This window comes from Symphalangus syndactylus, chromosome 3 (genome assembly GCF_028878055.3).
Source record: "Symphalangus syndactylus isolate Jambi chromosome 3, NHGRI_mSymSyn1-v2.1_pri, whole genome shotgun sequence".
Lineage (NCBI taxonomy): Eukaryota > Metazoa > Chordata > Mammalia > Primates > Hylobatidae > Symphalangus > Symphalangus syndactylus.
In genome coordinates this window covers 140,121,725-140,135,811 of record NC_072425.2, presented here as the reverse complement: position 1 = coordinate 140,135,811, position 14,087 = coordinate 140,121,725, and the positions used below count along the sequence as shown (strand labels likewise).

The 14,087-nt window shown below is 46.1% G+C and overlaps 1 protein-coding gene, 1 long non-coding RNA gene and 2 other non-coding genes across 5 annotated transcripts; 3 read left to right on the top strand and 1 right to left on the bottom strand.

Annotated features, from left to right (window-relative positions):
- Nucleotides 1-4,501: 4,501 nt before the first annotated feature.
- LOC129479803 (uncharacterized) lies at nt 4,502-5,352 on the bottom strand. Its single transcript, XR_008656798.2, has 2 exons — nt 5,039-5,352; nt 4,502-4,695 (listed from the first exon to the last, which is right to left on the bottom strand). It is a non-coding gene; the product is annotated as an uncharacterized lncRNA (long non-coding RNA).
- Nucleotides 5,353-5,395: 43 nt separating this feature from the next.
- Nucleotides 5,396-10,203, top strand: HSPA8 (heat shock protein family A (Hsp70) member 8). Of its 2 annotated transcripts, XM_055273537.2 has the most exons (9): nt 5,396-5,672; nt 6,404-6,613; nt 6,907-7,112; nt 7,436-7,588; nt 7,676-8,231; nt 8,438-8,640; nt 8,875-9,073; nt 9,217-9,449; nt 9,777-10,203. In XM_055273537.2, the coding sequence occupies exons 2-9, from the start codon at nt 6,409-6,411 to the stop codon at nt 9,960-9,962; spliced, it is 1,941 nt and encodes a 646-aa protein (XP_055129512.1). In that variant the 5' UTR covers nt 5,396-5,672; nt 6,404-6,408; the 3' UTR covers nt 9,963-10,203. The 2 variants fall into 2 exon arrangements, with proteins under 2 accessions (XP_055129512.1, XP_055129513.1); XM_055273538.2 differs by lacking the exon at nt 9,217-9,449 and having other exon boundaries at nt 5,541-5,672; nt 8,875-8,938; nt 9,868-10,203.
- On the top strand, nt 8,278-8,365 carry LOC129480035 (small nucleolar RNA SNORD14). Its single transcript, XR_008656925.1, has one exon. It is a non-coding gene; the product is annotated as a small nucleolar RNA SNORD14 (small nucleolar RNA).
- Nucleotides 8,704-8,790, top strand: LOC129480036 (small nucleolar RNA SNORD14). Its single transcript, XR_008656926.1, has one exon. It is a non-coding gene; the product is annotated as a small nucleolar RNA SNORD14 (small nucleolar RNA).
- Nucleotides 10,204-14,087: the final 3,884 nt, after the last annotated feature.

Below are 14,087 nucleotides of genomic sequence, written 5' to 3'. Positions count from 1 at the left end.
GCCTGTAAACCTAGCACTTTGGGAGGCCAAAGCAGGAGAATTGCTCGAGTCCAGGAGTTTGAGACCAGCTTGGGCAACACAGTAAGACCCCATCTCTGCAAAAGGAAAAAAAAAAAAAATTTTTTTTTTTTTTTTTTGAGATGGAGTCTTGCTCTGTTGCCAGGCTGGAGTGCAGTTTTGTGATCTTGGCTCACTGTAGCCTCCGCCTCCTGGGTTCAAGTGATTCTCCTGCCTCAGCCTCCTGAGAAGCTGGGACTAGAGGTGCAAGCCACCATGCCCAGCTAATTTTTGTATTTTTAGTAGAAACAGGGTTTCAGCATGTTGGCCAGTATAGTCTCGATCTCTTGACCTTGTGATCCTCCTGCCTTGGCCTCCCAAAGTGCTGGGGTGACAGGCGTGAGCCACCACACCCAGCCAAAAAAAAATCTTAAAAATTAGCCGGGCGCAGTGGCTCATGCCTGTCATCCCAGCACTTTGGGAGGCTGAGGCGGGTGGATCACCTGAGGTCAGGAGTTCAAGACCAGCCTGACCAACATGGAGAAACCCCGTCTCTACTAAAAACAGAAAAAATTAGCTGGGCGTGGTGGCGCATGCCTGTAATCCCAGCTACTTGGGAGGCTGAGGCAGGAGAATTGCTTGAACCTAGGAGGCGGAGGTTGCAGTGAGCCAAGATCGCGCCATTGCACTCCAGCCTGGGCGACAAAAGTGAAACTCCATCTAAAATAAATAAATAAATAAATAAATCTTAAAAATTAAGCTGCATTGAAAAAAATTTTAAATTAAAATAGGTGGGGCGCAGTGGCTCACGCCTGAGTCCCAGCACTTTGGGAGGCCGAGGCGGGTGGATCACGAGGTCAGGAGTTCGAGACCAGACTGACCAACATGGCGAAAACCCATTTCTACTAAAAATGCAAAAAAAATTAGGCAGGCGTGGTGGTGCGCACCTGTAATCCCAGTACTCAGGAGGCTGAGGCAGGAGAATCACTTGAACCCGGGAGGGGGAGGCTGCAGTGAGCCGAGATTGCACCACTGCACTCCAGACTGGGTGACAGAGTGAGACTCCATCTCAGATTAAAAAAAAAAAAAAATTAAAATAATAAGAAGCACTTTTTTTGTTCTTTAAGAGACAGGTTCTTACTCTGTCGCCCAGGCTGGAGCTCAGTGGCACAATCACGGCTCACTGCAGCCTCAACCGCCCAGGCTCAAACCATCTTCCCACCTCAGCCTCCTACCTGGGACTACAGGCACATACCAACACGCCCAGCTAATTTTTGTATTTTTTGTAGAGACAGGGTCTCCTTATGTTGCCCGGGCTGGCCTTGAAACCCTGGGCTCAAGCCATCCACCAGCTTTGGCCTCCCAAAATGCTGAGATTACAGTGCCTGGTCAAGAGCGCATTTTATACAGCAACTCCTCTCCATAGTGTAGGGGCTAAACAAGATGACTAAGAGTTTGAAAGTAGAAAGCAATCTAGCCTGAGTTAGAAGCATAAGCTGTGGAATAAAATCTGATTTTGAAAAATTCAGGGTCAGCTAGAAATCTTAAGCAAATTATTTGACCTATTTGAACCTCAATTTCTTTATCTGAAAATGGGGACAATATGATCTGCCAAAAATAGTTGTGAGGATCATGTAAGAGAATATATGTCAAATGCTTAGCATGGTGCCTTGCATAAAGCATTGAATAAAACATCAATGGCAAGGGCTGTACTACCAGAAATACAATAGGCATGAGAATGTTCTAAAGCATATAATCTGGTTTAGTAAGGCAAAGCATAATGCAGGAAAAAGATATTGGGGCTATGTTTATGTATGCTGTTGTCCAGTTGCAATAATTTATACATGGCTGCAGTTAGAAATCAAAATATTAATAACAGCTTGCATCATTCTGGTTTCAAATTTCCCTGATGCAATGCACTACATACACTCCAGTATTTGGGCAATCGGGGCATACATATATTGCATCTTTTAGTCATGTCACTGGGTCACAGAAGGGTTGTTTTTAATATTTGAGTTTTTGAAGCAAGGGACTGTAAGTTTACTATTCTTTAATACTAATTTTTAAAAAATGCGTATTTAGTAACAGTACACCACATAATCCTAATACAAATTATCCAATTAAATTCTAAACCTCAAATTTTTTTCATTTTTTTTGTTTTTTGAGACAGGGGTTTGCTCCATCACTCAGGCTGGAGTGCAGGGGCACAATCGTGGCTCACTGCAGCCTCCATCTCCCGAGCTCAAGCGATCCTCCCATCTCATTTTTTTAGAGATGGGGGTCTCACTATGTTGCCTAGGCTGGTTGAGACTTTTCAACAGAAGCAACTGAAACCACAAAACTATTAAATAATTTCTTCTTAAACTAAGGCCGGCACAGTGGCTCACTCCTGTAATCCCAGCACTTTGGGAGGTCGAGGTGGGCAGATCACTTGAGGCCTGAGACCTGCCTGACCAATATGGTGAAACCCTGTCCCTACTAAAAATACAAAAATTAGTGGGGCGTGGTGGTGGTACGGGCCTCTAATCCCAGCTACTTGGGAGGCTGAGGCAGGAGAATTGCTTGAACCCAGGAGGTGGAGGTTGCAGTGAGCCGCGATCACACCACTGCACTCCAGCCTGGATGATAGTTAGACTCCACATAAAAAAAAAAAACAAACAAAACAAAACAAAAACAAAACAAACAAAATAGACCAGGTGTGGTAGCTCATGCCTATAATCCCAGCACTTTGAGAGGCTGAGGCAGGCAGATTACCTGAGGTCAGGAGTTTGAGACCAGCCTGGCCAATATAGTGAAACCCTGTCTCTACTAAAATACAAAAAGTAGCCTGGCGTGGTGGTGTGCACCTGTAGTCGCAGCTACTCGGGAGGCTGAGGCAGGAGAATCGCTTGAACCTGGGAGGCGGAGGGTGCAGTGAGCCAAGTTCGTGCCACTGCACTCCAGCCTGGGGGACAGAGTGAGACTCCGTCTTTTCTGGGAGACTGTCTTTTTTGGGAGACGGAGTTGTGCCTTAGTTTCCTCATTTACAAAATGACGATCATAATAGTTGCAACCACTTAGATTTACAGTGAGAATTAAATGAGGCAAGGTTGGCATGTGGTAGGCACACAAAAATGTTAAATCATTATCCTTTTATCCAGTCAGAAGTCCTAGGCTCTAGACTCCACTGCAGTCCCATGCAACCAAACTTTTAGATCTTAACTGTGTCATTTGAAACCCTGTGCGCTTAAAGTGGTGGAAATAGGACCTTTATCATATTCTAAGCTTTAAATATATAAACGCTAAATCATTCCATTTAATAAGACATAGCCCAAGTCCCAGAACACGTTTTAAGAGTAACCAGAAACAGAGGTTATTTGTTCTGCTTTCCTTTATCACTGCTATTGGATGGGATATCCCAAACAAGTGGATGTGCGCCCCAATTCTATTTTCCACCGGTTCGATGATTAAAATAATTACAAAAATGCAAAATACAGCACAGGGTGTAGTTTGAAATGTGTGCTTGTTAAACTTTAGGCACTGGGGTGTGAAAAGAAAGATTCCAGATAATATTATTAGCAGTTAGCGTGGGGGACTGGGGGTTCCAAATACCAAAGGAAACTGCAGAGTGGCTCACAGTACGTATCTTAACTCTTTCTGGAGTTGAGTTGAATTTATTTCCAGGAAGGAAATCACACTGTAGCGTAACAAACAAAAGATATAAAACAAATCTTGAACCTAAAAAAAGCCAGATTTGATTCTAGCTTACCCAGCTGCTTATCTTCCCACAAATGATTATCTCTGAGCTGCATTTTTCTCCTGATATGGGGATGAATAATACACACCTTAGGAGAATTGTGTTGATGATTGGATGACAAATGAAAGCATTTTGTATGTAGTGAAAGCATTTTATAAAATTAAATTCTTGGGACGTGGGAGAGGCTAAGAATGTATCTCCATGAACTCTAAGCCAACATTCCTCCCCAAAAGGGAAATATGAAAAGGAAATTCTTCATGTTTGAGTCTGTCTCTACCCTTTACTGGCTTTGACAAGGACAAGATGTCCTCGCTCTTCTGACAGCCTTTTTCGCAGTCTAGAGACCTTCTAATTCCAGCCCTGCTACTAAAAGTTCTTTTGGTGTAGCCTTAAAAAATCTTTTCCCCCATAGGTGCCTATTTATCTACTAAATAGGAATAGCTACCTCGCCTGCTTGAAAGGATACAGGGAGTGTTCAAGGTACCTGAGACAGGCTCTTGGAACCACACAAGGCCCCACATGTCCGCGGCCATGCACAACATTGCACAATTTAAAATTCTAGGCACCATTGTTTTGTGCACCAGCTCAGTCACGTTTTCAAAGCGTCGGCATGGTCTGTCGTTTAATCTTTGATGAAAGTCAAACCAGGAAAGATACCACCTCATGTTACTGAAAATACAAACGTTCAGAAAGTCTAAATCAAGGACGCACGGCTCCTGGAACCTATGATTCCTAATGCCTGGTTCACCTAACCAAGAACACACTCGCCACCTTCTAAATCTGTTTATTTTATAAACAACGGGGAAATGTAGGGCTTGGGCTAGTTGGGGAAGGACTGAGCCAAGAAGCCGAATCTGTTCTAGACGGAGGTGGGAAGGGGCCTAAGGGTCGGGGCTCAGAGAAGCGGGTTCGCCTTTTTATTCCGCGGAGAGGTCCAGACACGACCGCGTCCTGAGGCGATTCTGAAAAGACGGGCCCCCTAAACCTCTGCGTCGGGGGCTGCCTCCCAACAGGTGCCGTAGGGAAATGTGGGTGCTGTGAGGGCCTGCCGAGCTAACCCGCCCCACCCCGCGGCGGCCTGGCGGCTCCCTCCAATCCCAATCCTGGGTGCCCGTGAGCGAGCGGCCCCAGTAGCACCCTGAAGCTGGACCCTTCGCCTCAGCCCCTCGGGGTCAGCCCTTGCCCAAAGCCACGCTATGAAATATAGATTCGCGAAACCCGGGGCACTCAGAGGACCGTCTGGAACATGGAGATGGGGGATGGAAAGGAGGAATGAGGACGTGGGTGGGGGAAGGGAGCAACAACCTTCGTAGCCATTTTGTCCTCGCTCCACTTCCGTCTTCTCCGCCCCGGCTCCCGCGCCCGAACCCCTCCCTTCAGGCCCCGCGCGATTCCTCCCCCAGTTCTGTGAGGGCCAAGATCCCGGCTAGCGCCGCTATCATTGGTTGGTTCCAAGTTTGCCCGCCCCTCTTCCTCCTCCTTTTTCCGCCCCCTCCCTCCCGCGGAAGCTGGGGGCGCATGCGTAGAGGCGGACGGTCCCCTCCCCCGCCCGGGGTAACTGAGGACTCCCGCGCGCGGGCTCTCTGCGCCCCACCCTCTCTTTCCCCGGGGCCGTCCGGAGAGCGGGGGCGAGCTTGAAAGTTCCAGAACGCTGCGGTGAGTGCGTTATCGCGAGGCGGAGCGCGGTGGGGTGGGTGCGGAAGGGGGCGAGGCCCGAGGAGTGGAGCCGGGCTTGTGATTGGGTCTTGTAAGGGCAGCCGGGCGTCTATTGGTCGGGGAAGCCGTAATGACAGGGAGCAGGGGCGGGCCCCTTCTGGAAGGTTCTGAGATAGGGTATAAGAGGCAGGGTGGCGGGCGGAAACCGGCCTCATTGAACTCGTCTGCAGCTCTCGGGATTGTTGCGGCTTTCTTCTTTATTGGAGCCAGGCCTAGACGCCAGGTAAAACCTCTGCTAAAGAGTTGGGTTGTGGGTCTGGGAGCTTGCAGCTTCCACACGGGCCAGTTGGGCTTGCTGAGGCTTGGAGGGTTCTGAGAATCTTGTGGAGGCGAGTGTGCGGCCCCTTCCACCGGTATAAAGGGCCTCAGTTTTCGGTGGGATGGCAGTGGCGTTTGGTTGCAGCAGGTAGGACGGAAATCTAGGGAGTGGGCCGCAGTGGCCCCAGGGGAGGCTGGGAGACGCCCGGTGACCGCGTGGCGGGGGAGGGTTGCTGCGTCGGCTTGTCTGGCGCGCAGGGAAGTGGAGCCAGCGTTTTCTTTCCCCCGGTTCCCTGCTTAGTTCAGTCCCACCGTGGTTTTTCAAAGCCGTTCTTGGCGTGCTTCCAGTATCGGGGTGCATTCCGGAGTAAAAAGCCCGTTGACTCCGGGGGGCAATGGCACCTGGCGAGGGAGAGGAAGAGATAGTGGTCAGCTTGGGGTTAAGACCACGTGTTCAGCAACGCCCCAGGCCCTTTGGGTAGATGGGTCCTTCATCTAGGGCGTGCTCTGCTGCGGTTGGCACGCAACTTGGACTGCAGCACTAGTTGTGGACCTCCGCGTGCTTAGACAAGAGGTGATGGGCTCTATTACCTTTTGGCAGTGGCCATACCTTTTTCTTGGTTATGTTTTTTTTTAAGGGTTGAGGGAAATACTTTGATTAATTGAATTTTTAAACCGGATTTTTCTTTTCTTCAGCAACCATGTCCAAGGGACCTGCAGTTGGTATTGATCTTGGTACCACCTACTCTTGTGTGGGTGTTTTCCAGCACGGAAAAGTAGAGATAATTGCCAATGATCAGGGAAACCGAACCACTCCAAGCTATGTCGCCTTTACGGACACTGAACGATTGATCGGTGATGCCGCAAAGAATCAAGTTGCAATGAACCCCACCAACACAGTTTTTGGTGAGTTACTAATTTTAAATGACAGAACAAATTTAACAGGGCTAGGAAGCAGAAAAGTTTATGAAACGTGAGGGGGGAGCTTTTTGTTTTTAGAAAAACTGAGCTGAGAGACTTGTTCTCAAGTCTGTTATAAAACAGGGTGTAGAGACCTTTCAGGCCGAAATCTAGATAATGTAGGAGGTCGAAGTTTGAACCTTTGCTACCTATGAACTCTTAAGTATTTGAGTAATCATGGACTTGGGTTTTAGAAGAGGTATGAAATTGAAAGTGTTTTCATTTGATACCTTTCACAGATGCCAAACGTCTGATTGGACGCAGATTTGATGATGCTGTTGTCCAGTCTGATATGAAGCATTGGCCCTTCATGGTGGTGAATGATGCTGGCAGGCCCAAGGTCCAAGTAGAATACAAGGGAGAGACTAAAAGCTTTTATCCAGAGGAGGTATCCTCTATGGTTCTGACAAAGATGAAGGAAATTGCAGAAGCGTACCTTGGGAAGGTGAGGTTTGTTTTTCAGTATGGGGTGCGTTCCGGAGTGGTTAAAAGCCCTATGACTCCTGTGGGGGGCACTGGCACCTGGAGAGAAAGGGGAACAGATGGGGCTCAGCTCAGGGTTAAGACCACGTGCCCAACAAATGCCCCAGGCTCTCTAGGTAGATGGGTCTGTCGACACCAGAAACCAGCGAATCTTGACAATTACACAGTAATTTACATTTTGGGGGGGTGCTCCAGCTGTTCTTTCACCAGCATTAATCCATTTGCTGGAGTTTGCATATGTAAGTTATAATAGTTATCAATTTGTGGTCTTTTCCTTATTCCTAGACTGTTACCAATGCTGTGGTTACAGTGCCAGCCTACTTTAATGACTCTCAGCGTCAGGCTACCAAAGATGCTGGAACTATTGCTGGTCTCAATGTACTTAGAATTATTAATGAGCCAACTGCTGCTGCTATTGCTTACGGCTTAGACAAAAAGGTATGTACCATTTGTGATGCAAGTCCAGATTATTTTAAGATTAATTTGATCCGTCAGAAATTTAAATGGGATTGTTTTTAATGGCAGGTTGGAGCAGAAAGAAACGTGCTCATCTTTGACCTGGGAGGTGGCACTTTCGATGTGTCAATCCTCACAATTGAGGATGGAATCTTTGAGGTCAAGTCTACAGCCGGAGACACCCACTTGGGTGGAGAAGATTTTGACAACCGAATGGTCAACCATTTTATTGCCGAGTTTAAGCGCAAGCATAAGAAGGACATCAGTGAGAACAAGAGAGCTGTAAGACGCCTCCGTACTGCTTGTGAACGTGCTAAGCGTACCCTCTCTTCCAGCACCCAGGCCAGTATTGAGATCGATTCTCTCTATGAAGGAATTGACTTCTATACCTCCATTACCCGTGCCCGATTTGAAGAATTGAATGCTGACCTGTTCCGTGGCACCCTGGACCCAGTAGAGAAAGCCCTTCGAGATGCCAAACTAGACAAGTCACAGATTCATGATATTGTCCTGGTTGGTGGTTCTACTCGTATCCCCAAGATTCAGAAGCTTCTCCAAGACTTCTTCAATGGAAAAGAACTGAATAAGAGCATCAACCCTGATGAAGCTGTTGCTTATGGTGCAGGTAACAATCGTATCTCAACCCTAAAGGCAGGCAGGCCCAAGGTGACTCGCTGTGATGAGTGATTGTTAAACATTCGTAGTTTCCACCAAAAGCTTGGCTAATGATGGCAACACCTTCCTTGGATGTCTGAGCGAGTGATAGTTTTTAAAACAGGAACTATGTACTGGGTTTTAACTTTTTTAACGTTAACTTTGTTTGTTTGTTAGCTGTCCAGGCAGCCATCTTGTCTGGAGACAAGTCTGAAAATGTTCAAGATTTGCTGCTCTTGGATGTCACTCCTCTTTCCCTTGGTATTGAAACTGCTGGTGGAGTCATGACCGTCCTCATCAAGCGTAATACCACCATTCCTACCAAGCAGACACAGACCTTCACTACCTATTCTGACAACCAGCCTGGTGTGCTTATTCAGGTATGTTTCTGTACTTCTCTTGTTTGGCTTACTGATACCAGATAAAGGGAAGTCTTGACTGACTCGCTGTGATGATGGATTCCAAAACCATTCGTAGTTTCCACCAGAAAGTCTTATGTTGGCCAGTTCCTTCCTTGGATGTCTGAGCGACCATTCTTCCTTACTTAGCAGGACTCTAGCACTATCACAGAGACCTGAAGTCCATTGCGGTAATTTGTTTTATTCCCTACCAAGGTTTATGAAGGCGAGCGTGCCATGACCAAGGATAACAACCTGCTTGGCAAGTTTGAACTCACAGGCATACCTCCGGCACCCCGAGGTGTTCCTCAGATTGAAGTCACTTTTGACATTGATGCCAATGGTATCCTCAATGTCTCTGCTGTGGACAAGAGTACAGGAAAAGAGAATAAGATTACTATCACTAATGACAAGGGTAAGTAGGCACATAGGCACTGTCATCTGGTCTTGACACAGGGATCATAATGGTATTCAATTGAGTTTCTGGTGCCTAAGGGCATCTAGCTAAGAGAAACTAGAGTTACACAGGTAATTTAAGGCTTTTAATTTCTTTACTAGGCCGTTTGAGCAAGGAAGACATTGAACGTATGGTCCAGGAAGCTGAGAAGTACAAAGCTGAAGATGAGAAGCAGAGGGACAAGGTGTCATCCAAGAATTCACTTGAGTCCTATGCCTTCAACATGAAAGCAACTGTTGAAGATGAGAAACTTCAAGGCAAGATTAATGATGAGGACAAACAGAAGATTCTGGACAAGTGTAATGAAATTATCAACTGGCTTGATAAGAATCAGGTTTGTGATTCCTCCCCCACCCCCACACTCAATGGAGGGGAAAAGGGGATGGTAAACCAAGCTTGGGCTGGATTTCAGTATAGGGTCACGATGATGAATGGTCCAAAACATTTGCGGTTTCCACCAGAATTCAAGGTGTTGGCAACTACCTTCCTTGGATGTCTGAGTGACCCAAGATATTAAGGAAGAATAAGGCCCTATTTTAATGTTGGCAGTGGCCCTCTTGTAAGAGTTTGTGCCAGGCTTTCAGTATCAGATTGCATCAGGGTTAAAGAAGGGTTATTAACATTAAAAGAACTTCTAGTAATTGTTTTTTCTCTTCCTCAGACTGCTGAGAAGGAAGAATTTGAACATCAACAGAAAGAGCTGGAGAAAGTTTGCAACCCCATTATCACCAAGCTGTACCAGAGTGCAGGAGGCATGCCAGGAGGAATGCCTGGGGGATTCCCTGGTGGTGGAGCTCCTCCCTCTGGTGGTGCTTCCTCAGGGCCCACCATTGAAGAGGTTGATTAAGCCAACCCAAGTGTAGATGTAGCATTGTTCCACACACTTAAAACATTTGAAGGACCTAAATTTGTAGCAAATTCTGTGGCAGTTTTAAAAAGTTAAGCTGCTATAGTAAGTTACTGGGCATTCTCAATACTTGAATATGGAACATATGCACGGGAAGGAAATAACATTGCACTTTATAAACACTGTATTGTAAGTGGAAAATGCAATGTCTTAAATAAAACTATTTAAAATTGGCACTATACAATTGTTTTGAGTCTTTAAATAACCTCCCAGGCCAGGTGGTGTGGGAGAAGTAGGCTTAGGTGATTATGTGAATCTTACTACCTTCCCCCCCTTCCTCTTAAGCTTGAGTTAACAAGGGCTGGGTGGCAAGTTGTCCTTCAGAGCATTGTGGATGGTACGTTTTAGAATTCAGAGCTTTGAGAAGGGGAGCATGAGAAATTGGATCTGGATCAAACTAACCTTAGTCCTTAGGCTAGAGAGGCAGAAAGCTGACTTAATGGTGTTTTCTGAAACCTATTCTGTGTGTAAGCCTGTCTTAGGAGCAGAGGCTTACTTTACTGGAGAGTTGTGCTAGATGAGTAAGAATTTAGAGATCAGAACCAAATACTGGGCAGTGAATGTTAAGCTACATGGCAGAGGTATCTTCAAATCTCAATCCCTTGTATGAGTCACTGCCCTGTGGGCTTCTATTTCCTCTACCTGAGTTAAGATTATGCAGAAGGCTAAGGGGATGGAGCTAACCTGCCACCTGGTTAATTAATGTTCCAACAGTGAGTTGTGGTAGCCTAGGGGAGTAGGCTGTTAACTGTCATTACGTAGGTGACAGATTTCAGTGGACTAGCTAATCTTAGCATATGCCAAAAAGCTAATTCATGAAGGAGCTGCAGGTTTTTTTCCCTTTGGTACTGAAGATGTACTAATGTCTAGATATCTTAATGGAATTTATAGCACGATTTGATACACTTCTCATTCCGTATTTTCTCCAAGGTTACAAAAAATGACAAGCAGTACACTTTTTGAAGGGTTTTACTCTTGTTGCCCAGGCTGTAGTGCAATAGCACGATCTCATTGGATCTCTGAGTGCAGTGGTGCAACCCCTGTCTCGGGTTCAAGGGATTCTCCTGCCTCAGCCTCCCAAGTAGCTGGGATTACAGCCATGTGCCACCACTCCTGGCTAATTTGTATTTTTTAGTAGAGAGGGTTTCTCTATGTTGGTCAGGCTGGTCTCCCTACCTCAGGTGATCCACCTGCCTCAGCCTCCCAAAATGCTGGGATTACAGGCGTGAGTCACCGTGCCTGACACTAATGCACGTTTTTGGCATGTTCCTTTTGTTTGGGTGAGAATCTTACCTGGGCTTCAGTTCTCCATAGGGGTGTGTTTTCTGCAGGCTGGACTGGAACTCCTGGGTGCAAGTGGTCACCCAGCCTTAGTTCCAAGTAGCTGGTTCTACAGGCGTATGTCACTGTACATGGCCATACCATGTATTTGAGAAGTTACAAACTTTTTTGATGTCTTGACTCAATGAGATTAAAGGGTAAATACATTTTTATCTTGTTTCACGTGGAATCTTAAAATTATATGGAAGGTTTTCAGTGGTAGCTGTTACTGCAAATTTTTGAACTTAATGTTAGTTTAATGTTTCATTAACGAAACACAAAATTAGAGGAGTAAATATGGCAGTGTTTCCCCTATACAGATGCCTTGTTGGACATGTATAGTAAGGAATTGGGGCCTGGGAAGGTGAGAATATTTGCTAGGTTTTCTCAGTTATTTGCATTGTATTTTCATCTATTTATAAACCAGAATGTGTTTATAGATGACACTGAGGCTCAGGTGGACACTTAACGTCATCACATAGTCTAATCTGGGGAAATGGATTTTTTTTTTTTTTTTTTGAGACAGCCTCCAGCCTCCCTTACCCAGGCTGGAGGGCAGTGGTGCGATCTCACTGCAAACTTTGCCTCCCACCTTTGCATCCTCCCACCTTTGCGTTCTCCCGAGTAGCTGGGACACCATGCCCAGCTAATTTTTACATTTTCTATAGAGCGGGGGTTTTGCCATGTTGCCCAGGCTAGTTGAATTTTTGGCCTCAAATGGTCTGCCCCACCTTGACCTCCCAAAGTGCTGAGATTACAGGTGTGAGCCACTGCGCCTGGCCTATTGTTTGTAATTAGGGTTCTGCTGTGGGCCAGTAGTTTAAAAAGCCAGTAGAGATGTTTAAACCTTATAAATGCCTAATTAGCTGTTTATTTGGTAAGGCTTAGAGGAAGAGAAGGTAGCCATAGGGACAGCAATGTCTACCACTTCCCATTCAATTTCGAGTTAATAGCATTTGCTCCTCTCCTTATTTGATTCTCCAAATAACCTTACAATGGAGGGATGTTTGGATGCTCTGACTGCATGCACAAATCTACACGGTGGCAAAATTTGCTTTTGCAAGTTACAGTAAAGAGGTTTTAGTTTATAAGAGGAAACTCCAAGACCTAGATGGTTCTGTCCCTGCTGCACAGGGCACTACTGGACTGGACTGGGAAGACAGGCCAATAAATTTAATCTCTAGGTCCAGTTTAGGAGTTACATGCAGGTTTCTGGTGAACTTGGCAATGTGATTATTTTTTAAAATGTGTTTTTATTACTATAGACATTTTTCTTTTTTCTTTTTTTTTTTTTGGAGATGGGAGTCTTGCTCTGTTGCCCAGGCTGGAGTGCAGTGGCGTGATCTCAGCTTGCTGCAGCCTCCGCCTCACGGGCTCAAGCAATTCTGCCTCAGTCTCCTGAGTAGCTGGGACTACAAGCGCACGCTGCCACGCCCAGCTAATGTTTTGTATTTTAGTAGCGATGGGGTTTCACCGTGTACCCAGGCTCAGTATCCTGAGCTCAGGCAATCTGCCCGCCTCCCAGAGTGCTGGAATTACAAGCATGAGCCACCATGCCTGGCCCTTAATACACTTAAACGAAGGCAATAGTCTAAAGCCACAGCAATAAAATTCTCCAACAATATTACTGCAATATTTTTGTTACATGTAAAATTAAAAAATGACAATGCCCTTGAAAAATCCTTTGTCCAAACAATATTGAGTACGTATAATGTTCCAGGCTTTAGGCTCTCAAAGGAAAAGTGGTCTTTTCGATTCCGTTAAGGTGGGATGAAGTGGTTGTAGTACATAAATAGGAAACGCTGAGAATTTCCATTTCTGTGGGTCTCCGTACTGATGTAGTTATCTTTGTCCACTAGATGGCAGTAGCTATAAAACTATCAAAGTACCCCGGGGGAAGCTGCTGTAGCATTGTCTGTGCTGTTTGTTGTGCTTTCTAGCTGGAAGTACAGCAAATAATGAAGAAGGAAAAGGAAGTCAGCTCTAAATATCCACAATTACCTTCCAGGCAAAGAGGCAAAGCATTCTTTTTTCCTTTTTTTTTTTTTTTTTGAGATGGAATTTCACTCTTGTTGCCCAGGCTGGAGTGCGATGGTGAGATCTCAGCTCACTGCAACCTCCGCCTCCTGGGCTCAAGCAATTCTCCTGCCTCAGCCTCCCGAGTAGCTGGGATTATAGCCATGCACCACCATGCCCGTCTAATTTTGTGGTTTTGGTAGAGACACGGTTTCTCCATGTTGGTCAGGCTGGTCTCGAGCTCCCGAGTTCAGGTGATCCGCCCGCTTCAGCCTCCCAAAGTGCTGGGATTACAGGTGTGAGCCACTGCACCTGGCCCAGCATTCTCAACTGAGCAAGTGGCCTGCTCAGGTGGAAGTAATGGCTTGAGTTGAGATCTCAGGATACTTGGGTGATGGGTGTGGGGGGACGGGTAATACAGACAGGTTTAGAATACGGAGGGTGAGGTGAAGAAAAAGCTCAGAGAATATAGCCTTTACTGAGCCACATTGGCTAGTTTAAGTCCCCATGTTATTTCTCTCATCCCCCTGAACTGCTTCTGGGTTTCTCAACACACTTTGGTGAAATGCTTAAATTCCTCACGAAGCTCACCCAAGAATGGAGAAACACCTGTGTGCACACCTGTGTTCCCAGTGTCTGGCACATAAGCAGCATATATTTGTCAAGTGAATGAATAAAAAGGGGTGGGTGAAGCAGGTACCCAAGAGGGTAGAATGTGCTCCCTTTGTG

What these genes read in the sequence shown, in the direction of transcription:
- HSPA8 (XM_055273537.2), top strand. Translation starts at nt 6,409, where the DNA reads ATGTCCAAGGGACCTGCAGTTGGTATTGATCTTGGTACCACCTACTCT. An exon ending in CCCCACCAACACAGTTTTTG is followed by an intron (nt 6,614 to 6,906) that starts GTGAGTTACTAA and finishes TACCTTTCACAG; the next exon opens with ATGCCAAACGTCTGATTGGA. An exon ending in CAGAAGCGTACCTTGGGAAG is followed by an intron (nt 7,113 to 7,435) that starts GTGAGGTTTGTT and finishes CCTTATTCCTAG; the next exon opens with ACTGTTACCAATGCTGTGGT.